General features: G+C 34.9%; 3 protein-coding genes across 5 annotated transcripts in view; all 3 read right to left on the minus strand.

Moving 5' to 3' along the window:
• The window catches only part of LOC135842947 (uncharacterized), a 21,346-nt gene extending 7,977 nt beyond the window's left edge, over window positions 1-13,369 (minus strand). Inside the window, exons 1-4 of one of the 3 annotated variants that reach the window (XR_010558220.1) lie at window positions 13,236-13,366; window positions 13,007-13,136; window positions 12,707-12,926; window positions 12,187-12,643 (exon numbers count right to left, since the gene is read on the minus strand). Coding sequence is in view for 2 of the 3 variants with exons in the window: in XM_065360638.1 (XP_065216710.1) it covers window positions 12,228-12,625; window positions 12,707-12,926; window positions 13,007-13,136; window positions 13,236-13,297 (810 nt within the window). In the remaining variant the exon portion in view is untranslated. Of the gene's footprint in view, window positions 1-12,186; window positions 12,644-12,706; window positions 12,927-13,006; window positions 13,137-13,235 lie in introns of those variants that run through there. The other 2 variants (XM_065360638.1, XM_065360637.1) reach the window with 2 other exon arrangements.
• On the minus strand, window positions 531-9,939 carry LOC135843533 (Golgi-associated plant pathogenesis-related protein 1-like). The gene is made up of 4 exons (XM_065361468.1): window positions 9,769-9,939; window positions 9,444-9,555; window positions 9,158-9,347; window positions 531-5,861 (listed from the first exon to the last, which is right to left on the minus strand). The coding sequence occupies exons 1-4, from the start codon at window positions 9,834-9,836 to the stop codon at window positions 5,458-5,460; spliced, it is 774 nt and encodes a 257-aa protein (XP_065217540.1). The 5' UTR covers window positions 9,837-9,939; the 3' UTR covers window positions 531-5,457.
• Window positions 13,370-19,651: 6,282 nt separating the features above from the next.
• Window positions 19,652-24,295, minus strand: LOC135843558 (uncharacterized). The gene is made up of 4 exons (XM_065361493.1): window positions 24,126-24,295; window positions 23,731-23,842; window positions 23,442-23,631; window positions 19,652-20,206 (listed from the first exon to the last, which is right to left on the minus strand). Exons 1-4 carry the CDS (start codon window positions 24,191-24,193, stop codon window positions 19,692-19,694), a joined length of 885 nt encoding a protein of 294 aa, XP_065217565.1. The 5' UTR covers window positions 24,194-24,295; the 3' UTR covers window positions 19,652-19,691.
• Window positions 24,296-25,753: the final 1,458 nt, after the last annotated feature.

Below are 25,753 nucleotides of genomic sequence, written 5' to 3' on the forward strand. Positions count from 1 at the left end.
AGATTTTTGAAACTTGAAATTTCCCCAACATTAATTTATCAAATGGAGTTGGCAAGCTGAAATTTACTTCGCAGACTACATGGTGGTTTCAAATGGTTTTGAAGCTTCCAGCTACTTTTAGGAAATTTCAATTTTCCAAAAAAACGCCATACAACTTTCCAAAAAGTCGCTGGAGGTTCCAAAACGACTTGAAATCCACCAGCAGTCAACTTTGTAGCGTATAGAAATTAGTTTGCAGAATGAATTTCGACTCTCCATCTCAGTTTGATGAAATTTTCAAAGTTTCAAAAAACTACTGGAGGCTCTAGTAATTTTCAAAAAAGTTGCTGGAGGCTCTAAAATGACTTGAACCCACCTGAAGTTGTCTTCAGAGGGTGTTAAAATTGGAGTGTAGAGTAAATTTCAGCTTTCCATCTCCATTTGATGAAATTTTGTGAAAATTTAAAGTTTCAAACATCTGCTGAAGGCTCCAGGAATTTTCAAAAAGTCGCTGGATGTAAAAATTGTTGGCGAGGGGCAACAAATTGTGGTTGAAGTTTTGAAAATATATTTAGAACTAAAACAATATATGAACAGATATTTGAACTTGGCACCTTTAAATTAGCAGAAATCAATACTTATCCACGTTTTCATAATTTTTCAATTTTTTTTTGTGAATGAAAATGAAACCGTGTTGGGATTCTGCATTTTAGCAATTGGAATGCTCGTTATGTTCATATATAACCAGTACAAGTCACGAATTCTTGGAGACGCCAGCTAGAAACAGTGAAATAAATAGTAATATTTAAGTACCTAAATTGTAACGCATTAAGAGAAAAATTTTCATTCACTCGAAATTTGAATCTACGAGTTATCAAAATGACAAGACTCTTGAACATGATCAAAATAGGTACCAGCAAACAAAAATTATGACTGACGCGTCGATTGTCCATTTCTCGAGAGTAACGACTTCGAATATCTTCACATTTTTAGAACACGACTATTCCAAGCCCCTTCAGCCCCTAATTTTGAAAAAAAAAATGAAAAATCATGAAAATTTCAAGCAACATAACATCGATATCTACATGATTAGAAGTCGCTGAGTTCAAATGTTCACTTATTTATTCATAATATGAATAAATAAGTGAACATTTGAACTCAGCGACTTCTAATCATGTAGATATCGATGTTATGTTGCTTGAAATTTTCATGATTTTTCATTTTCATTCACAAAAAAAAATTGAAAAATTATGAAAACGTGGATAAGTATTGATTTCTGCTAATTTAAAGGTGCCAAGTTCAAATATCTGTTCATATATTGTTTTAGTTCTAAATATATTTTCAAAACTTCAACCACAATTTGTTGCCCCTCGCCAACAATTTTTACATCCAGCGACTTTTTGAAAATTCCTGGAGCCTTCAGCAGATGTTTGAAACTTTAAATTTTCACAAAATTTCATCAAATGGAGATGGAAAGCTGAAATTTACTCTACACTCCAATTTTAACACCCTCTGAAGACAACTTCAGGTGGGTTCAAGTCATTTTAGAGCCTCCAGCAACTTTTTTGAAAATTACTAGAGCCTCCAGTAGTTTTTTGAAACTTTGAAAATTTCATCAAACTGAGATGGAGAGTCGAAATTCATTCTGCAAACTAATTTCTATACGCTACAAAGTTGACTGCTGGTGGATTTCAAGTCGTTTTGGAACCTCCAGCGACTTTTTGGAAAGTTGTATGGCGTTTTTTTGGAAAATTGAAATTTCCTAAAAGTAGCTGGAAGCTTCAAAACCATTTGAAACCACCATGTAGTCTGCGAAGTAAATTTCAGCTTGCCAACTCCATTTGATAAATTAATGTTGGGGAAATTTCAAGTTTCAAAAATCTACTGGAGGCTCTGGTAATTTTCAAAAAAGTCGCTGGATGCTCTAAAATGACTTGAACCCGCCTGAAGTCGTCTTCAGAGAGTGTTAATATTGGAGTGTAGAGTAAATTTCAGCTTTCCATCTCCATTTGATGAAATTTTGTGAAAATTTAAAGTTTCAAAAATCTGCTGAAGGCTTCAGTAATTTTCAAAAAAGTCGCTGGAGGATCCAAAACGACTTGAAATTCAGCCGCAGTACTTCGTAGCGTATTGCAATTAGTTTTTAGAATAAATTTTAGCTTTACAACTCCAATTTGATGGAATTTTGTGGGAATTTCGAGTTTCAAAAATCTTCTGGAGGCTCCAGAACTGCTCAAAACGGGTTGAAACCGTTTCCAATTGATTTGGCATGTCAAAAATAGGATATATCCCAAATTTCAGCTTTTTTGGTCAATTTGGTAAAATTTTGATTTTTCCCCTCATTTTTGGCCTAAATTGGATTTTCAAAAATTCACCAAAAATCAAAAAACGCACTTTAGCACTTGAAATTTTGACAGGTGATGAATTTTTGCATGATCTTTCGATCTACCCTTGTAATGTTTGAAAAATGTCGTGCAAATCCTATGTTGAAACGCAAAATCAGCGATTCCGGCTGACCTGTCAATCAAAATGGCCGCCATTTTGTAAGTAAGGCCAACTTTTTTTTAGGGAAGTTCGGTTTAAAATGTTCCTTAGGATGTCTCCTTTAAGAAAAAAGTTGTCCCGGAGGATCAGCGGGGGGGGGGGTGCAATTACTCCTATTGTCATACGCCGGACTACAAGAAAATTGATCAAGTTCGAAACATTTTCAAGCATGTCATAACATCAAACGTTCTGAAAGAAATTTCCAGACAAAATGACCATCGCCGATAAAGTTATAATTTCTAAACAGAAAACAATCTAAAGGAAAACAAGAGTTTAACAAAATTTTTGTTCTGAAAATTAGGAAATCAATTTTCAGGTAAATGGATAAAGCGAGAAAAGCAGATTTGGAGGGAGAGGGAGCGTTGAGGTAAGCAAACCATTCATTAAAGTTTCCTATCGGATTATAAGGATGCAAAATGTTAGATAATTATTTTTTTATATTCAACAATGATTGGAAAAAGTTTGAAAAAGTAATCAAAAATATTGGAAAAAAATCACCAAAAAAATCACCCCAAAAAAAAAACAGAACATTAACTTAAAAGCAAGACTTTCATAATTTTAGCAAAATGAGGGATTTTTTGCCAATTTTTAACAATTTTTTGAAAAAATAAGACCTTTTTTTTGCAAAAAAAGACAACTTTTTGCAATTAATTTTGGAAAAAATTTAGCATTTTTGGCAATTTTTGAAAAACGAGAATTTTTTTTAATTTTTGGCAAAAAAAACTTTTTGGCATTTTATGGTAAAAAAATGATACCTTTTTACAATTTTAGTCAAAAAATTATGGTTTTCTTTTGGAAAAAGTGAGACTTTTTGAGAATTTTTGCAAAAAAAAGTGACAAACTTTTGGCTCAAGAAAGTTAGAAAAAATGACCAAAAAAAAACAGAAAATAAAAAAGTGACAAAACATGAGCCAAACATCTGGATTCTGGATGTAGAAAAATAAGAAATCACCAAAAAAAAAAAAAAATTACAAAACGAAGTGTCCGGGTTTTTAATTTTATAAAGTTGAACTATTATGCAAAATTTTTATGAAAAAGCGAGGCGTTGACCATTTTAGTAAAAAGAGGAGCGTTCTCACCATTTCTGCCAAAAATCTCAACATTTGTACAATTTTTAGAAAAAGATGAGACTTTTTGAATTTGTTTGCAAAAAAATCTGACAATTTTTTTCAATTTCACAAAAATTGAGAATTTTTGTCCACTTTTGAAAAACGAGAATTTTTGTAAATTTTTTTGCTTCTGATAAAGAAATAAAGATGAAATTTGCAAAATTTGACCCCCCTTTAAAGCAGTCTGGCGGGGCTTTGGCAGCACTTTAGGTCGGTAGACCTACATATTCGGATTCAGCGCGAAAAATTCTATAATTTGGCACCAATTTGAGCCATCAGTTTTCTCGGGCAAAAGTTCAGAAAAATTGTGAACTTTTATTGAGCTTTCGCTGAGCTTTAAAGCAGCAGCTGCGGATTGGCAGACCAAGTGCTTTCAAAATAGGGGTATGTATACTAACTTTTGAGACCAGTCCCAGCTTTCAGGTATTTCAGGGCAATCGCACTGGGTATAGCTCTTGCATGGACTAGTTGGAAAGCTGATAAGATTCTCTATCGATCGAGTATAAAACAACTTCGGTAACGTAAAGTTCCTCTAAAGCGCGACACAAAGTAGAAGATAGAAAATTCAAAAATTGCTTCCGCAGGACCCGACATCCTCCACCTTTATTCACTTTATTGGACACAGGTTTGATTGTTTTCACCATACAAACATACCGTTGGAAAGCTGATAAAATTCTCTATCGATTGAGTATAAAACAACTTCTGTAATGTACCGTTCCTCTGAAGCGCCGACACAAAGTAGGAGATTGAAAATTCAAAAATTGCTTTCGCCTGAACCGAGCGCCCAATCTTCATTCACTTTATTGGACACAGATTTGCTTGTTTTCATCACACAATGATCACAAACATACCGTTGGAAAGCTGATGAAATTCTCTATCCATTGAGTGTAAAACCACTTCTGTTACCTTCCTATGGAGTGCGCTACAAAGCTGGAGGGGCTACTTTTTGATGAAATTTTGTATAATGGTATGTAAAGGGGGAGGGGAGGGGGCGGGGTGAGGAATGTAATCGATGAAATGGACTATTAAATATATTCCCATGACCAGAGAAGTACACATTTACCGAATTTCAGTTCCATAGGTGGAGTTTTCATTGCCTCCACATTTTAGGGGTCTGCCCCCTTGAATGGGTGGGAGGTATGCGACGACTCCGACACGTTTAGAAAAACACATCAATCAATATTGAATAGTAACCGGCTCAATATTTCAATTCTGGTGGAATTTTTACCAGTAGGGTAGTTTTTGCAATTAGGGGTTGATGGGGGCGCGTAAAAGGGGGTTCATGATTTTTTGCGTTATTTACTGCTTTCAAAAAATGTTTCTCATCAGTTCCTAGAAGAATTGGCATTTAACTCGCCATTTCCACTATTTAAAGCGGCAATTTTGCGTGTTTTTCAAGTTTTGAGGTGCCACAGGGGGCAGAGGGGGGAGGAAACCAAAAAATGAACAACCAAAATTATTTGTACACTTTTCGAAGGATATTTTCACAAAATTACATTTCCGAATCTCAACGTCTTCCAGGTCCACAATTTAGGGGGCTAAGCCCCACGCCAAGGGGAGAGGGGGGACGATGGCTTCAATGGTGAAAATAGAAAGTGCTGATCAATACCAAATAGCGGACACCATAATAATTGATTTCTGACCATAACTCGATCGATAGGAATTATTTCAAAATTGTAGGGTCCACCCCCCTCGAAGGAGGGGGGAGCCCGAATGGCTCCCGGTCTTAAAAACTTCATTTTGGCCCTAAAATGCATCATACCAAAATTCACGCTTCTTTCATCAAATGCCATTTTCTCCAGTATTTCAGCTGTTTGCCACTCCACTATATTATTTCGATCGTATTTGAATGTTTTTTTGGTTGAGGAGTTGTACTCGGAGTTATTCTTTTTCTAAATGGGGTAGTTTCTTCATAATCGCTTGTATCTGAAACGTAATGTTCTTCATGACCAATTGTGGAAGTGGTTTCTTCTAATTCAATCTCTCCTGTATTATATCCATCGTAATCTTTCGATGAAATTGTATTTTCTGAAGTATAATCGTGATCTGTTGGACCCTCGTTGTTATTTTGATCAGATTCTGATTTTAATGGAGGTACGTTTTCTTCGAACTGTCCGCGAAAATTACCAGGTGGAGAGTATCTACAAGTGACAACAGTTCCTCCAGAACCTGAACATACACCACAGCCAAGTTTACGGGTATCTCTCCAAACCACTTGAGTGAAATGACCTGTGAAAAATAACGATGATTATTTGATTAATATGTAAGGAAAAGGTACCCTCTGGTTGTAATAGCTGAATCGACCTTTGGCTCAGATTTTAAAAATATTCGCAGAATATCTTTGGGGGGATCAAAAAAAATTTTAGAGTCGAAAAAATTTTACCCAACTCTTCTCCCCTCTCCCCTATGCGAAAAAAATCGCAGTTTTCATGGGAGAAATTCTTGGGTAGGTATTCATCACCATGTTGATCCCAAATTTTGAAACCTCTGTGGTGTGGGTATAGAGAGAGAGTGGGGCTAATCCGTGTAATTTTTTCATTTTTTTGCACTGTTTTCTAGCCAAAAAGCCCAAAAGAAAATTTTAAACTGCTATTGCTCTGAAACGAAAAGCGGCATAGGCTAGATTTTTTCACCTAAAAGTCAACCCCGAGCCATATAGTATTTTTGGTATTTTTTCAAGTTTTTTGAAGTGGTGAGCCAGGGTTAAAAATCAAAAAAAAAAAACAATATTAGGGGATTTTCTTTCAGTTTCTCAGCGCTTGAAATATGTACATACAGGCAGGCCTTTTTCTATTTCTTTCCTGAGGGAGGGAGGGGGGGTCACTAAATTGAAGGTTGGTTTTTAACGTTTTTAAAATAAAAAATTTTGTTAATCTTTTTTTGCTCTTCAAGTAATAACGTTCCATAATTCAAAATTTTCAGTGTAACAACCTTGATAGATTTTGTATGTATTTGCCATTTTAAAAAAATTAAAATTTGTTTAAAAAAGTTACCAACATTTATTTATTTTTTCAGACTGGGAAAAAATGGTCAAATACTACCCGAACCTTTGGAGTGATCCCAACAACCCAACAATAAAGTGGAAGTGTCAAACCATGAGGAGATCAAGTATGAGGTATTTTTTGGGAGGAGCTAGATGGAGCCTTGAAAAGCTCCAGAAATGGAAAAGCCCCAGGCAGTGATAAGTTACCAACAGACTCATTTAAGAACGCCACAATAACTGTTGAGAAGAGACTGCTAGCTTTCTACAATAAAATACTATCAGGTGCTACCATACCCAAAGACTTCCATACAGCAATCATATTACGAAGGGTTTTTCATAAGTCATAGCCACGCTCTATAGCTCAGCTCCTATAAAAGCTACAGAAATTAACAACTGCTCGTTGGATTCAGCACAATTTTCTGAGTTGGAATACAAAATGCTGTGTTGCTAGGTACATTTTTGTGTGTTTTACACTCATTTTAAATGGAAAGTCCTTTGATGTGTCTGTCCAAATTTGGTAAGCGACATGCAGTCGTCCATTTTCACTTTGAGGAAAAAATTTTGAGGAAGAAAAATCACCAATCAATTGAAAAATGTTGATGGAGAGTGTAAGATTTAGAACTTGTGTAGAATACTTTAAAGCGAGAAGAGAGCGAATACTTGACAAAAACCAAACCGAAAGGCCATGCAATGCAAAATTTTTTCCTCATTGTGAAAATGGATGACTGCACGTTGCTTACCACATTTGGACAGACACGTCATAGGACTATCCATTTCAAATGAGTGTAAAACACACAAAAATGTACCTAGTGACATTGTATATTCCAACTCAGAAAATCCTGCTGAATCTGACGAGTGGTCATTCCTTTCTGTAGCTTTCATAGGAGCTGAGCCACAGAGCGTGGCTATGACTTATGAAACACCCCTCATACCTACTAATTTTCAAAAAAGGAGACTGAAATGACCCAGGAAACTACCGTGGAATAAGCCTGCTAAATGTTGCTTTCAAAATACTTGCAAAGATGCTAGCAAGAAGAATCAAGAGCCATGTGGAGCCAATAATATTGGAATGTCAAAATGTATTTTGAAGGGGAAGGTCGTGCATAGATGGAGTATATGCAACAAAGCTGCTGATAGAGAAGAGACAAGAGTATAACCTAGAAACCCACATTTGCTTTGTTGATCTAGAGAAGCGGTACAATTGCTTATGAAATAAGAGTAAGATCCGGAAACATGCCAGAAGCAAAGAAGATAGGAAGAGGGGATGCCCAATGTCGTGTAGCCTGTTCAACATCTACTTCAATGACATGATTAAAGAATGGCTGAAAACCAAGCCAAAAGGGCTAGACATCAATGACACCCAAGTTAATACCCTGCTATTTGCTGATGATCAGGCGGTCTTTGCTGACAGCAAAGATGACTTGCAGAGAGCGATGTACAACCTCCAGAAACTAGCAGATAAATACAGAATGAGAATCTCGTCGTCAAAAACAAAGGTGATGGCCTTTGAGGGGAAAGAGCCAATACGCAGTAAAATTGTTGTAAATGGACTGCCAGTGGAACAACTGAACAAGTCAGAAGCTGTAAATATCTCGTGTGCTAGCTATCTCACAAAGGAGAGGTCGACTCACAACTTAAGATCAACAAATTCCTGAGAGTAAGCAGGGCAATAAACCAAGCTATCCCTCCTAGAAAAGTCAGAGCCGAAACTCGAATAAGAATTTACAATATGCTGGCAAGACCAGTGCTGCTGTATGGAAGCAATGGACGATGAGAAAGGATATAAAAAGCAGAGTAACCGCAGTGGAAATGAGATTAATGTGAGCTGTGGCAGGATATGCGAGCCATGATAGGAAAAGGAATGAAGGCATCCTGAAGGAGCTAGGTGCAGAGCTAATCATTGGACAGGTGAAAGATTACAGAAAGAAATGGTGAAGACACGTTGATAGAATGCCTGACAAACGGTCTCCTCAAAAAGTTGAAGAATATACTACAACTGGCAGGAGGAGCAGAGGAGCAGAGGAAGACCGAAGAAAAAACTTGATGACACATTGGCGAGCAAATTCTTCTACAGTTTCCCAGATGGGCTGAACAGCTCCCCAGGTCAAAGTTCAATGATGAATGATGATGAAAAAAAAATGAATTTGTGCAATTTGATTGAAATGAACGCCAATTTTCCAGCCATTTATTGCCAATTTCAGAAAATCAAAAAAATGACCAAAAAATTTTTCAATGGTTTTCAGTTTTTTGGAATTGGCAATGGCCTAAAAGCGGGGACCACTGTATTCCAAAATCTTTCTCCAATTTCAGAAATGATATCTTTTGCTGTTTTGGCTCAATTGATGCGAAATATCTGAGAAGTAAACTTGGACCGCTCAGTAAAATCCTGAAAGTGATCTCGAATTTCGATGGCAATACTCCAGGTCAATGCAGAATCTTGAATATGTACGAGTACCTATTGTATTCTACGAGTAGAACTTGCCCCTTTTGACCCAAAACAATCTTTTCAAATAGATTATCAATCAATTCAAAATGCTCGTACCTGTTTGAAGACTGAACTCCGGCTTCGTGTACAGCTTTATTTCATCGTACCACGGTTTAACTGCATCCAATTGCGACTCATCTATAGGACCTGTATTAGTATTCTTGTAAAGATTTTCTCCAGTACTACCATGTTGAAGTACATTCGTATTAGCCAATTGTTTAGACCATTTTATCGCATCTTCCATTAACTTGATTGGAAAGAAGTTGAATATTTCTCATATGAAATGAACTAGTTTGGATGAGTTGAAATGTCTAAAAGGGTATAATGGATAGTAATTACTTACATTGAGATCTGGTTCTAGCGGAGGTGTGCCATGTTGACTTCTGTATTTATTATGGTCTTTGACCAATTTGTCGTTGAATTGTTTGGCCCTTTCGCCCTCGAGGCAAGTTTGGCTGAAAATAAATGAACCAATTTCACAATGTTTACCGAAATTGAAACGTAAAAATTTCGTGATTTTCATCACCTCCTCAAAAATTCAGAATTGTCTTTCAAAGATTAGACTTGAAGTTTTGGTCTGCTGCACTTTTGCTATTTTTTTCATAATTTTTTTTCAGTGAGGAATGTGGAAAAAATTCTACCCTGAGGTGAATTAAAAAATAACTTACCAGAGCACGAACGATGTAGCATTTAAAAACACAAACAGTAAATGAAAAAGTACACGACAATTTCCCATATTGACTTATTAGTTATTGCGATAAGTTACCGGTGAAATCATTAGTTATTCTCAATTTTCCGTCATCGCACATTTCACATCAATCTATGAATTGGAAATATTTTTTTATTTCGTGGTTTAATTTATACCACTCTAGACTCGAGTTGATGTAAATTTCAACGCAAAATATCATAAAATAACGCAATTAGCTTATAAATATTTGGTTAGGACAAAATTTCAACATGTCTAAATATATTTCAAGAATCAATATTTATTAAACATTGCGGGTTATTTTTATTTTGTAATGTTTTTCATTTCTATGCGTGATTTCGGATTTTGAGTTTCATATTTGAAGGGCACATCCACAAAACGTTCCTTTTCAGCGTTACAGTTACAAAGTCCTTCTCGCCAAAAATTGCTAAGAACTTTTGTTTGTTTTGCAAAAATTTTCAAATGTTTCACTTGCCAACATTGCTTGTTTTTTTTTTGCTAAAATTGTCAAACTGTTGCTTTTTGTCAACATTTTCCAAAAAAGTTACTTTTTCCCCTTAGAGATGCCAAAAAAGTTTCACCTTTTTCGACAAAATCTGCAAAAAAGTACCCATCATTTTCAGCCATTCCGCCTTTCACCAATCAAGTAAAAATTCAAAAAAAAAAAAATTGCTAAAAAGTTTCAATTTTTTCCAAAAATTTCTCAACAAAGTCTCGTTTTATTCGTCAAAATTTCCAGAAAAGCTCCTCTTTTCGCTAAAATTACCAAAATCTCGTCTTTTTGGTAGATATTGTCAAAAATTGCCAAAAAGTTGCAAAATGAATTAGTCTCACTTTCTTGGTAGATAACAATTTTTTTTTTTAAATATTATTTTGTTTATGAATTTCTTCTACATTAAAACCTTTTTGCTCACGTCTTGAAACGTTTGCACTTTTTCAAGTTTTTCAAGTTACTTTTTTTTGGAAAAAATAAAATAGAAAAAAATGAAGCAGGCTTCTAAATTCAAATTGCTTCTCTGATGTTACCCTCCATAGTTTGGTAAAAAGTCTCCAGGATGTCTGATCTCACAAGAGAGCAATCTCACTGGCAGAAGACCAAAATTTCCAAATTTAGTCTAAAAGTGGAAAAACATCCAAATTTTACAAAATTGACCTTGAAAAATGAAATTTGATATGTATTAAATTTTCTGACCCCCCCCCCCTGATCGATTTAAAACCGTTTTGAACCGTTTTGGAGCCTCCGGTAGATTTTTGAAACTTAGAATTTTTTATAGAATTTTTCTCGATGAAGTTGGAAAGCTAAAATTTACCTGATTCCCTGATTTCAGCATGCTCAGTCGACTGGAGGTGGTTTCCAGCTGTTCTGGAGCTTCCAGTAGTATTTTGAAAATTCCAGATTTTCAATAAAAAGGCAAAAAAAACGTTTAAATCAACTTTAGCTCGTATAAATGCGATTAAAAATTTTGTAGTGACCTAATTGATCAATAACCCGCCATTTTTCCGAAATCAGTTTCTACCAATTCACAATTGTGAATTTCTCCACCGATTTCACTGCTGAAAATTTAAAAAATATGCTGTTCTGCCTTGACAAAACCCGATTTTGAAAAATTGATGCATAATTGGTCAAATGGGTCACTAAAATGCACTGAACATATTGTTTACGGATGCCAAAGTTCATTTGGACAAATTTTACGAGTTTTTTTTGGGAGATTGGAATTTTTGAAAAATTGCTGGAGGCTTCAAAATGGTCTAAAGCCATCTCCAGAAACTGATTAGATCGAAAAAGCATGTCTTAAAGCCTCCATAACCGAAATTTTAAAACCTAAGGTTCATTTTTGGAGTTTTTGATGAATTTTTGAAAATTAAAAAAAATCGAAAAATCTGTTTTATTCATCAATTTTAAATTTTTTCGTGCAATACAATTTTTTTGAGCTAAATGAGATTCAACTTTCTCACATTAACAATTGGGTACTTACTAGTTTTTGACCATTCTAGAGGCATCAAGATTTTTCAATTTTCTCCAGAAACTTTGAATCATTCTGAATCTTAGACCAAAAATGAACTTCTAGCCTTGTAATTAATTGAATTGAAAGAATTTTTCGCATTGATTCGCTTCGATCAAAAAATTTTATATTTCTGAAAAAAAAATTTAAAAACTGTCTTTGAAACAACTCTTTTTTTAAATTCTTCAAAACTTCGTCAAAAATGAATTTTAACTTCTAGAACACATTGTTTCTATTTACTCAGTAGATTAGTTTCTTTCAAATCGAAGAGTGCATGTACAAAAAATGTCCTTGTTTGAAAATGTCTGCCAATTTTTGTAAAATCAAGCACTCAAAATCAAAAGCAGGCACCTCCTGATTTTCTTATCAAAATCGAAGCCGACTAATAAATATTTATTCACATTGTAATATTACAAAATCATCGCAAATAGATCATCTGCTTATACAGAAGCACCAGCAAAATACCGAACGATACTAAACATAAAATAAGTACAACCAACACTGTAACAAATAATATTTCTTCAATCCAATTCGAATTTTCATCCGGTCGTGCAGTTGTAGTCGTAGTAGTCCCCTTAGAAGTAGTTTTTGTACTGTCAGTTGTTGGTGCAGTTCCTCCAGTACTAGGTGAAGTAGTAGTTCCTTGACCAGCTGAAGTAGTAGTTTCTTTACTAGCCGAAGTAGTAGATGAGGGATCGGGTGGAGTAATAATTCCGATAGGGGTATATCTGCAAGTGACATAATGACCGTAAAAAGTTGCACACAGACCGCAACCAGCCTTCTTATAATCGCCCCTTTTTAAAGCATCGATACCAACTGTGAATAATAAAATTTCTATGAGCATCATATTAATCATCTCAATATCGTAGGTGGTCTAACTTTAGTATCTATACTTACACGATCCCAATAAAATTTCAGTCTGAAGGTCATTTTTATTACTGTTCCACCATTTCGTAACTGGATCTAATATGGCTTCGTTTAAGGGGGGTGCTGGTTGAAAATTCGAGTAAAGGAATTCTTCGTAAAAATATCCAGTTCCTTCGCTATTATCTAGACGGTCTGGATACGACATCGATTCGACTAGTTTTTTAGAGTATTTCATCGCGTCTTGCATTAGCTGAAAATTGAAAAATATTTAGAACTCAGTACATTACAAATGAGAATATCCCAAGAAGACTGAAAAGTACGAGTATTTACATAAGGATCCGATTCCAGTGAACGTGCGCCAACGCTTGTCAACATCTTGTTGTGGTCGTCAATCAACCTCTGGTTGAAATTTATGCCTCTGTCGCCCTCGAGGCAAAAAATCTCTTTAAGAGGTTCTTGGCTGAAAAAAAAATCACCATCTGAATTATCTACTTTGTTTTTAGCATTGTAAAGACAACCAATAATACATTTAAGTGACCAACTGAAAAAAAAAACTTACCAATTCACAAGCAACACATTTAATAACACGATTCCATATGCACTTATGTACAAATTTTTCATTTTGATTCGCGAGTAATTAAACGTTCCGCGGAAATTGATCACTGATAATGAAGATTTTGATCATTTCGTGGCCCAATTTATACCCTCGAATGTATCGAAAAACATAAGATAGGTATCGAAAAACAACGCATTTCGTTTCATAAATATTTACCTCGTTTGGGAACTTGGATGTAAATTTCATGGCACTATATTTATTAAACATCCGCGAATTATTTTGATTTCATAATGGTCTTTCCCGAATGATTTCCGACTGGGAAAATGGATCTCGCAATTTTCTAACCAAAATCTACGTTGATCAAATACCTAGGTAGATTTATATTTTTCTATCTATTATATTAAAATTATGACCGGATTCTTGTGACAGCGAGATCTCAGGAACGGCTGAACCGATTTTGATCGACGAAGTCTCAAAAAAAAAGCTTTTGACCCATAGATGTGCAGGTTTTAATCAAAAGTTCAAAAAGTTGCGCCGTAAAGCTCAAAAAAGCTCAATAATTGAGTTTTGTCCATACGTAGCGCATTCGACGTATACACAGTAGTACGTATATTATACCTTGAAAGAGCATCTAAAAAAGTCAAATGTTGAAGAAAAAAGTTCACAAAAAAGTTGTGCCTTAAAGCTCAAAAAAGCTCAATAATTGATTTTTGTCTATACGTAGCCAACTTGAGGTATACAGAGAAGTACGTATATTATACCTTGAAAGAGCATCAAATGAAGTCAAATGTCGAAGAAAAAAGTTCATAAAAAAGGTGCGCCATAAAGCTCAAAAAAGCTCAATAATTGATTTTAGCCTATACGTAGCGCATTCGATGTATACACAGTAGTACATATATTATACCTTGAAAGAGCATAAAAAAAAGTTGAATGTCAAAGAAAAAGCTTACAAAAATTTTTTGTCATAAGCTCAGAAAAGCTCAACAATTGATATTCTTGTGACAGCGAGATCTCAGGAACGGCTGAACCGATTTTGATCGACGAAGTCTCAAAAAAAAGCTTTTAACCCGTAGATGTGCAGGTTTTAATCAAAAGTTCAAAAAGTTGCGCCGTAAAGCTCAAAAAAGCTCAATAATTGAATTTTGTCCATACTTAGCGCATTCGACGTATACACAGTAGTACGTATATTATAACTTGAAAGAGCATCTAAAAAAGTCAAATGTTGAAGAAAAAAGTTCACAAAAAAATTGTGCCTTAAAGCTCAAAAAAGCTCAATAATTAATTTTAGCCTATACATAGTGCATTCGACATATATTAGTCCAGTGGCAAAATGTATATTTTAAGCAATAAACGGCAAATCATGATAAAGCTATGAAATTTGGTATGATGAACAAGGACACCAAAAGGAAATTTTTGAGCCCGGGAGCCCATCGCCAAGTCCCATAGGAAGGGAAGGAGGGTGATTTGGGGGGTGGGTTCAACCCCCATTTTTCAAAATGGGGCTATCGGCGCGATATTGGTATCAATTCCATATGACTGAACCCCGCTGAGTTTGAAAATACCATTACTTTCAAAATCTGAGGAAGAGGCATGCCTCAAATTTGAGATTTTCTGAGTAAAGTTTTTGCATTTTTCTCAAAAATACCTCAAAATTACAGTTTTTTAACCCTAGACGACACGCTGACCTTCCATCGGCATTTTTATGGTCATTTTCGGATTCTACAGGTCAATTACAATGCGAATCGACCATCAATACTTTCGCATACCTCTACCGCGAGTGCACAGAGGGGTCAAAAGGGGTTAAAAATTGACAGTTTTTCGGCATTTTCTTACAAAAATCACGGTTTTTGAACTGTGCACCGGATATAATTGGCGGAATAAGGTTCTAATGGTGATTTTCGAATTCTACAGATCAAATACTATCGAATAAGGCTCAGAGCCACTTTTTACACCCCTCCAGGGAGGGAAGAGAGGGGGTCAAATTTGATTCCCATCTTGCTTATGTTGAATTAATTTTAGAAATGTAATTAATATAAGTATACATTTACTTACCATCGTGATAATAATATTTGTATCGATGTTTTTCGTACCGCCGAACCCAAATTTTCAATTATTTTTTTGATTCCAGCCACGGGGGGGGGGCACCATATGAGGGTCACAAAAAATCGACTTGTATATCAAAATGTAAGTTTTGGAGGACGCTCATTTCAAAAATTTTTACGTATCCGTTGAAAAAGTTGAAAATCCCCCTTCACTCCATGAAATAAACTCATCCCAAAAAAAATAAAATTCTGAGTGAATTGAAAAAATAAACGATTTTAATTTTTTGCTATGAGTGTGATTTTTATCAATTTTTTCACGGAATACGTAGAAATAGAGGTCAAAGAGGTCAACTTCACCAGTCGAGACTTTTTTTTTTGCTTCAAATCAAAAAATCGCATTTTTCACAAACTTTCAATTTTTTTAAATCGACTTACGACATAATGCCATCCCAATTCTTTAATAGGTTCGTTCTCGAAAACCTACATTTTCATATACAAGTCGATTTTTTGTGAAAAATTTCATCCCCACCCCTTGAACGCAGTATCATCCCCTTGGGTTGCACCAAAATGAAAAATCGATAGCATTTTTGAAATCAGCGCCCTCAAAAACCTACATTTTGATATACATGTCGATTTTTCGTGAAAAATGGACCCACCCCTCATATGGTGCCCCCCCCCCCGTGGCTGGAATCAAAAAAATAATTGAAAATTTGGGTTCGGCGGTACGAAAAACATCGATACAAATATTATTATCACGATGGTAAGTAAATGTATACTTATATTAATTACATTTCTAAAATTAATTCAACATAAGCAAGATGGGAATCAAATTTGACCCCCTCTCTTCCCTCCCTGGAGGGGTGTAAAAAGTGGCTCTGAGCCTTATTCGATAGTATTTGATCTGTAGAATTCGAAAATCACCATTAGAACCTTATTCCGCCAATTATATCCGGTGCACAGTTCAAAAACCGTGATTTTTGTAAGAAAATGCCGAAAAACTGTCAATTTTTAATCCCTTTTGACCCCTCTGTGCACTCGCGGTAGAGGTATGCGAAAGTATTGATGGTCGATTCGCATTGTAATTGACCTGTAGAATCCGAAAATGACCATAAAAATGCCGATGGAAGGTCAGCGTGTCGTCTAGGGTTAAAAAACTGTAATTTTGAGGTATTTTTGAGAAAAATGCAAAAACTTTACTCAGAAAATCTCAAATTTGAGGCATGCCTCTTCCTCAGCTTTTGAAAGTAATGGTATTTTCGAACTCAGCGGGGTTCAGTCATATGGAATTGATACCAATATCGCGCCGATAGCCCCATTTTGAAAAATGGGGGTTGAACCCACCCCCCAAATCACCCTCCTTCCCTTCCTATGGGACTTGGCGATGGGCTCCCGGGCTCAAAAATTTCCTTTTGGTGTCCTTGTTCATCATACCAAATTTCATAGCTTTATCATGATTTGCCGCTTACTTACAGTTTGCCACTGGACTATATAGAGAAATATGTATATTATACCTTGAAAGAGCATCGAAAGAAGTCCAATGTCAAAAAAAAAGTTTACAAAAAAGTTGTGCCATAAAGCTCAAAAAAGCTCAATAATTGATTTTAGCCTATATGTAGCATATGTCACTTATTCACAGTAGTACGTATATTATACCTTGAAAGAGCATCTAAAAAAGTCAAATGTTGAAGAAAAAAGTTCACATAAAATTTGTGCTTTAAAACTCAAAGAAGCTCAATATCTATAAAATAGCAAGGTGTTTTTTTTTGTGATCGTTCGTTTGGAAGAACCGCCGAACCGATTTTGTTCGACGATGTCTCAAAAAAAAACTTTTGACCCGTAGATGTGCAGGTTTTGGTCAAAAGTTCAAAAAGTTTTGAAAAAAGCTTTCAAATGATTCAAAAAGCTCAAAAATTGATACAGTATAAACAAGCGTGACGATGTTTACGCGAAAGTACGTATGGTCCACCTAGAAAGAGCTTGCCAAAAAATACTTTTTGACCATATTTGTTAAGTTCTATAAAAAGCTTAAAGCTCAAAAAAGTTGAAAAAGCTTTGTACATGATGTAAACAATTAGAATTCTTCAATACCCCATAAACATTTTAAATTACGTAAGAGGTCTACCCAGAAAGTGCTTGCCAAAAACTATTTTTTGGCCATATTCGTAAAGTTTTGAAAAAAGCTTAAAGGTCAAAAAAGCTCAAATGTCAAATTTGTGTAATATGTCGATTGATATGTTTTCGAGGTCGTACAGTTCGAATCTGGAGTCAGTTTTTTGGTGGGGTTGTGGTATCAAAACTTCGGAAAGTTCTGATTAAAGCTTTGAAAAGCTTTAAAAAGCTCAAAAAGTTCAATGCAGCATAAATGACTGTGTCGATGTATACGCGTGAGTACATATAGTCTACCTAGAAAGTGCTTGCTAAAAAATGTTTTTTGACCATATTTGTAAAATTTTGGAAAAAGTTCAAAGCTCGAAAAAGTTCAAAAAACGTTATACATGACATAAACAATTAGAATTTTTCTGTACCGAATAACTATTTTAATGTATGTATGGTCTACCTAGAATGTGCTTGCCAAAAATACTTTTTTACCATATTCGTAAAGTTTTGAAAAAAGCCTAAAGTTCAAAAAAGCTCAAATGTCAAATGTTCCTTATATTATTGTGTGATATGTCGATTGATATGTTTTCGAGGTCGTAGAGTTCGAAACTGGAATCATTTTTTTGGTGAGGTTGTGGGGTGAGTCATGGAGGAGCTTAAAGCTTTAAAAAATTCAAAAAGCGTCATACTTCATAAGAACAATTAAAATTCTCCAGTGTCCAATGAATATTTTAAGTATGTATAGTCTCCCTAAAAAGAGCTCCCCAAAAAATACTTTTCGACCATATTCGCAAAATTCTGAAGAAAGCTTAAAGCTGAAAAAAGTTCAAAAAGCTTCAGATATAATGTAAAAATTAGAATACTCCAGTGCCCAATGAATATTTTAAAGTATGTATAGTCTACCTATATCGAGCTTGCCAAAAAATACTTTCTGACCATATTCGTGAAATTTTGAAGAAAGCTTAAAGCTGAAAATTTTTTAGAAAGCTTCAGATATGACATAAAAAATTAGTATTCTCCAGTACCGAACCAATATTTAGAGTACTCATAGTCTACTTAGAAAAAGCTTGCCATAAAATACATTTTGACACATTCGCAGTTTTGAAGAAGCATAAATAAAATCCTAAAGCTTAAAAAAGATGAAAAAGCTTCATACAATCAGTATTCTCTACTACTCAATAATATTTTAATTTGAAAATAGCTTTTAAACTTTAGTTGCGATGGTTTTTATCAAAAGTTGAAAAGTCTCTGAAGGGAGCTTTAAAAAGTTTTTCAAAAGCTCAAAACAGAAAAACAATGGTGTTGATGTACACATGAATTTTGTGAGTCCTTGAGAAAATTAGAATCCGTTTTGAGGAAATTCCTAATTGCATTTTTGACTCAGAAATTTTGAAATATTTCTAAAATTTTGTCAAGTATTTTGTTAAATTTTTTTTTCTTCAGTCCAAAAGGCTCATAAATCTGAGGGGTTTAATTTTTTTGTGAGTTCTTGACAAAATTAGAATCCGTTTTAAGGAAATTCCTAACTGCAGTTTTGAATCGGAAATCTTGGAATATTTTTAAAATTGTGTCAAGTAAGTATTTTATTGAAGTATTCTCCAGTACCGAACCAATATTTAGAGTACTCATAGTCTACTTAGAAAAAGCTTGCCATAAAATACATTTTGACACATTCGCAATTTTGAAGAAAGCTTAAAAAAGTTCCCGGTCAAAGTTAAGTGAAAGTTTGAAATTTTCAGTCATGTGGTATTAGATCCAATCCGATGTGTTAGTTTCATTTCAACTGTAGGAAAGAAACGAGTCTTTTTGGAATTTTTCAGCAACTTCTGCTAAAAAGGTGATAAGTAGGTAGCCTAATTCGCAATTTTGCCTAAAACTTGAAATTTTTGCCAACTTTTTGAAAAATGAAACCATGACTTTTCAGGCAATTGTTATAAGAAAGATGATACTTTTTCTCAATTTTTGTAGAAAAGTAGGACATTATTTTAATGAATGATAAAGCAATGACAGAGTGATGCTTCAATTTAGGATATTTTAGAGAACAATTTACGCTTTGGGTTATTTTTGATTTAAAAGTAAGAATTATTGGAATTTTTGCTTTGAAACAATTTTTTTTCTGTCAATTATTAAAACAGCCATAACCTTTCACAATTTCCGGCAAAAAGCAACAATAACAATGTTTGGGAATTATAGGCGAAAAAAGATATTTTCTAAATTTTCAAAATGAACAATTCACGTCTAGAAGAGGAGCGCAGTATGCGCGAAAAACGGGTTATCTAGTTTTTAATTACAACACGTTTATTTAATACCTGGTGCGAAATCATCGCCTCGAGGTGAACTGACTATACACAAACTTGAGTAAAATTCCAATTGGTACCAAACTTAGAATTAAAACAGCTATTGCTAATGATAGTAATATTATTTCGATCGTATTTGAATGTTTTTTTGGTTGAGGAGTTGTACTCGGAGTTATTCTTTTTCTAAATGGCGTGGTTTCTTCATAATCGCTTGTATCTGAAACGTAATGTTCTTCATGACGAATTGTGGAAGTGATTTCTTCTAATTCAATCTCTCCTGTATTATATCCATCGTAATCTTTCGATGATATTGTATTTTCCGGAGTATAATCGTGATCTGTTGTTGGCTGCATATTATTCGGACCATCGTTGTTATCTTGATTAGATTCTGATTTTAGTGGAGGTACGTTTTCTTCGAACTGTCCCCGAAAATTACCAGGTGGAGTGTATCTACAAGTGACAACTGTTCCTCCAGAACCTGAACATACACCACAGCCAACTTTACGGGTATCTCTCCAAACCACTTGGGTGAAATGACCTGTGAAACATGGCGATGATGATTAATATTCAAGGAAGGGGTAGGTGAATTGGCCCTTGGCTCAGATTTTGAAAATATTCACAGTGTATCTTTGGAAGGATCAGAAAAGAATTTTACAGTTGAAAAAATTTCACCCAACCCTCCTCCCCTCAACCATAATACGAAAAAAATTGTGTTTTTCATGGAGGAAATTCCAGGGTATTCATCACCATGTTGATCACAAATTTTGAAATCTCTGGTTTGGGTATAGAGGGAGTGGGGGCTAATCCATGGATTTTTTTCAATTTTTTTGCACTGTTTTCTAGCCAAAAAGCCCAAAAAATGTCGACCCCAAGCCATATAGTATTTTTGGTATTTTTTTCAAGTTTTTTGAAGTGGTGAGCCAGGGTTGAAAATCCAAAAAAAAAACATTATGAGGATTTTTTCTTTCAGTTTTTCAGTGCTTGAAATATGTACATAGAGGCAGGCCTTTTTTTTGTATTTCTTTCCTGAGGGTGGGAGGAGCACTAATTTAAAATTTAGTTTTTGAACCTTTTTAATATAAAAAAATGTTGATCATCTTTTTTTGCTCTTCAAGTAATAAGGTTCCATAATATTCAAAAATTTCTGTGTAGCAACCTTAATAGATTTTGTATTTGCCATTTTGACCTAAAAAAAAATTCAAAATTGTTTGAAAAAGTTAGGTACCAAAATTTATTTATTTTTTCAAACTGCAAAAAAATGGTCAAATACTATGCGAACCTATGGAGTTATCCCAATAGTGAAGTGGAAGTGTCAAACCATGAGGAGATGAAGTATGAGATATTTTTTGAGAGGAACCAGGTGGGGCCTTGAAAAGCTCCAGAAATGGAAAAGCCCCAGGCAGTGATAAGTTACCAACAGACTCATTTAAGAACGCTACAATAACTGTTAAGAAGAGACTGCTAGCTTTCTACAATAAAATACTATCAGTATCAGGTGCTACCATACCCAAAGACTTCCATACAGCAATCATAATACAAGGGGTGTTTCATAAGTCATAGCCACGCTCTGTAGCTCAGCTCCTATGAAAACTACAGGAATGAATAACCGCTAGTTGGATTCAGCAGGATTTTCTGAGTTGGAATACAAAATTTTGTGTCAGTAGGTACATTTTTGTGTGTTTTACACTCATTTGAAATGGAAAGTCCTTTGATGTGTCCATCCAAATTTGGTAAGTGACATGCAGTCGTCCATTTTCATGATCATGCTGAGGAAATAATTTTGAGGAAGAAAAATCACTGATCAGTTGAAAAATGTTGATGGAGAGCGTGCCATGCTGTTTTGAGGATTTAGAGCTCCTGTAGAATGATTTAAAGGAAGAGAGCAAATACTCGACAAAAACTGAGCCAAAAAGCCGAGCAATGCAAATTTTTTTCCTCGACGTGAAAATGGATGACTACATGTTGTTTGCCAAATTTGGACAGACACATCAAAGGACTTTCCATTTCAAATGAGTGTAAAACACTCAAAAATGTACATAGCAACAGAAAATTTTGTATTCCAACTCAGAAAATCCTGCTGAATCCAACAAGCGGTCGTTCCTTTCTGTAGCTTTCATAGGAACTTAGCTACAGAGCGTGGCTATGACTTATAAAACACCCCTAGTACCTACCCATTTTCAAAAAAGGTATACCGAAATGACCCAGGAAACTACTGTGGAATAAGCCTGCTAAATGTTGCTTTCAAAATACTTGCAAAGATGCTAGCGAGAAGAATCGAGAGCCATGTGGAGCCAATAATATTGGAATGTCAAAGTGTATTTTGAAAGGGAAGATTGTGCATAGATGGAGTATATGCAACAAAGCTGCTGATAGAGATGAGATAAGAGTATAACCTAGAAAGCCACATTTGCTTTGTTGATCTAGAGAAGCGGTACAATTGCTTATGAAATAAGAGTAAGATCCGGAAACATGCCAGAAGCAAAGAAGATAGGAAGAGGGGATGCCCAATGTAATGTAGCCTGTTCAACATCTACTTCAATGACATGATTAAAGAATGGCTGGAAACTAAGCCAAGAGGGCTAGACATCAATGACACCCAAGTTTATATTCTACTATTTGCTGATGATCAGGCGGTCTTTGCTGACAACAAAGATGACTTGCAGAGAGTGATGTACAACCTCCAGAAACTAGCAGATAAATACAGAATGAGAATCTCATCGTCAAAAACAAAGGGTATGGCCTTTGAGGGGAAAGAGCCAATACGCAGTAAAATTGTTGTAAATGAACTGCCAGTGGAACAACTGAACAAGTCAGAAGCTTTAAATATCTCGTGTGCTAGCTATCTCACAAAGGAGAGGTCGATGCACAACTTAAGATCAACAAATTCCTGAGAGTAAGCACGGTAATAAACCTAGCTATCCCTCCTAGAAAAGTCAGAGCCAAAACTCAAATAAGAATTTACAATACGCTGGCAAGACCAGTGCTGCTGTATGGAAGCAAAACATGGACGTTGTGAAAGGATATAAAAAGCAGAGTAACCGCAGTGGAAATGAGATTCATGTGAGCCATGGCAGGATATACGAGACATGATAGGAAAAGGAATGAAGGCATCCTGAAGGAGCTAGGTGCAGAGCTAATCATTGGACAGGTGAAAGATTACAGAAAGAAATGGCGAATACACGTTGATAGAATGCCTGATGAACAGTCCCCTTGAAAAGTCAAAGAATACACTCCAACTGGCAAGAGGAGCAGAGGAAGACAGAAGAAAAAACTTGATGACACATTGGCGAGCAAATTCTTCTACAGTTTCCCAGATGGGCTGAACAGCTCCCCAGGTCAAAGTTCATGATGAATGATGATGAAAAAAAAGTGAATTTGTGCAATTTGATTGAAATGAACGCCAATTTTCCAGCCATTTATTGCCAATTTCAGAAAATCGAAAAAATAGCCGAAAATTTTTTCAATGTTTTTCAGTTTTTTGGAATTGGCAATGGCCAAAAAGCGGGGACCACTGTATTCCAAAATCTTTCTCCAATTTCAGAAATGATATCTTTTGCTGTTTTGGCTCAATTGATGCGAAATATCTGAGAAGTAAACTTAGACCGCCCAGTAAAATCCTGAAAGTGGTCTCGAATTTTGATGGCAATACTACAGGTCAATGCAGAATCTTGAATATGTACGAGTACCTATTGTATTCTACGAGTAGAACTTGCCCCTTTTGACCCAAAACAATCTTTTCAAATAGATTATCGATCAATTCAAAATGCTTGTACCTGTTTGAAGACTGAACTCTGGCTTCGTGTACAGCTTTATTTCATCGTACCACGGTTTAACTGCATCCAATTGCGACTCATCTATAGGACCAGTATTAGTATTCTTGTAAAGATTTTCTCCAGTACTCCCATGTTGAAGTACATTCGTATTAGCCAATTGTTTTGACCATTTTATTGCATCTTCCATTAACTTGATTGGAAAGAAGTTGAATATTTTTTGTCAGATGAAATGAACTAGTTGGGATGAGTTAAAAAGTCTAAAAGGGTATAATGGATAGTTATTACTTACATTGAGATCTGGTTCTAGCGGAGGTGTGCCATGTTGACTTCTGTATTTGTTATGGTCTTTGACCAATTTGTCGTTGAATTGTTTGGCCCTTTCGCCTTCAAGGCAAGTTTGGCTGAAAATAAATGAACCAATAATTTCAGCACGATCGCCGAAATTTAAAAATAAAGATTGCGTAATTTTTATATTTTTTTCTTGAGCTATTTGTGAAAAAAGTAGTTTTCTCCCCCCCCCCCCCGCATGTCCTAAAAAATTCGGGATTGTCACTTCATGCAAGTCCAGGTTTGAAGTTTAAAAATTTCATTACGAATGAACAGGGAAACAGTTTTTCATTTTTTTTCAGTAAGGAGTGTGGAAAATACTATACCCAGAGAATAAGTTAAAAATATATACCTTACCAGAGCACAAACGATGTAGCATTTATGAACACAAACACTAAGTGAAAAAGTACACGAAAATTGCCCATATCGACTTATTAGTTTATAAGTCACCAGAAATCATCAGTTATTCTTGATTTTCCGCCATCGCACATTTCACACCAATCTATGAATTGGAAATATTTTTTTATTTCGTTGTTTAATTTATACCCCTCGAGTATCGAGTTGATTGAAATTTCAACGCGATTATTATGAAATAACGCAATTAGTTCTATAAATATTTGGTCGGCAGAGAATTTCAACATAAATATATTATTTCAAGAATCAATATTTATTAAACATAGCGGTTTATTTTTATTTTGTAATGTTTTTAATTTCTATGCATAATTTTGGATTTCGAGAGCGTTACAGTTACAAAGTCCTGCCTTTAGCCAGCTTTAGCTAAAATTGCCGAAGTCTCACTTTTCTCAAGAAAATAGCAAAAGGCCTCTGCTTGTGTTAAAATTACCAAAAAGTGATGTTTCTTGCGAAAAAATTTCTAAAAACTGGCGTTTGTTTGCACATAATTTCAGTTCCTCGAAATTTTTGCTTTGTTAACAGAAATTTCTAAAATAGCTTGCTTTTTTGCTAAAATTATCCAAGTTTCGCTTTTTGCCAATATTTTCCAAAAAAGTCACTTTTTCCCCAGATGCAAAAAAAGCCTCATCTTTTTTGACAAAATCTGCAAAAAAGTACTTACCCATTATTTTTAGCCAGTATTTTACCAAAAATTTAAAAAAATTTTCGCCTTTCACCAAATTGCTGCAAAATCTTGCCTTTTTAAGTAAAAATGCCAAAAATTGCCAGAAAAGGCCTTCATTTTTTGCTAAAAAGTACTAAAAGGTTTCAATTTTTACCAAACATAGGGTAACAGAAAAATTGTGGCTCGCTTCTTTCCCAAAAATCGCCAAAAAAGCTCTGCCTTTCGCTAAAATTGTAAAAATCTCGTTTTTTGCTAGAAATTGTAAAAATTGCCAAAAAGTTTTGCTTTATTACCGAAAAGTTACGAAAACATTAGTCTCTGTGGCAATAAATTGAAATTGAATTAAATTGAAATTTTTCTAGTAAAAATTTAAGAAAATATCATTTTTTCGCCAGATAAGTAAGTACGTAATTGCGATAAAGTGCTTTTTTAAATTTTTTTGACTTTTTAAAAATGAATTTCCTTCTACATTTAAATGTTTTATTCAAGTCTCGGAACTTTTGATTATTTTTGGTGACATTTACTTTTTTTCAAGTTTTGTGGTTGTTGAAGTTGCTTCATTTGGAAATAATTGAGTGCGTGAAAGGGAAGCTTTTCCTCATTTTGAGCAAAATTTTGAAAAAAGGAAAAGAAATGGAATCAGGCTTCGAATTTTAAATTGCTTTTCTGATGTGACCCTCCTAAGTTTGATAAAAAGTCTCCAGGATGTCTGATATCACAAGAGTGAAATCACAACTGACAGAAGAATCTTGAACCGGACGAAGCTAAATCAAAAGAGGACGCGCAGAAGTACTTCAGACACCAAAATTTCAATCGCTGAAAAGCATTTTTCGATTTTTGGAAAATTTTTGAAAATCAGTTCGGACCAAAAGTGGAAAAAACTAAATTTTACAAAATTGACCTAGAA

The sequence above is a fragment of the Planococcus citri genome, chromosome 4 (assembly GCF_950023065.1).
Source record: "Planococcus citri chromosome 4, ihPlaCitr1.1, whole genome shotgun sequence".
NCBI classification, from domain to species: domain Eukaryota; kingdom Metazoa; phylum Arthropoda; class Insecta; order Hemiptera; family Pseudococcidae; genus Planococcus; species Planococcus citri.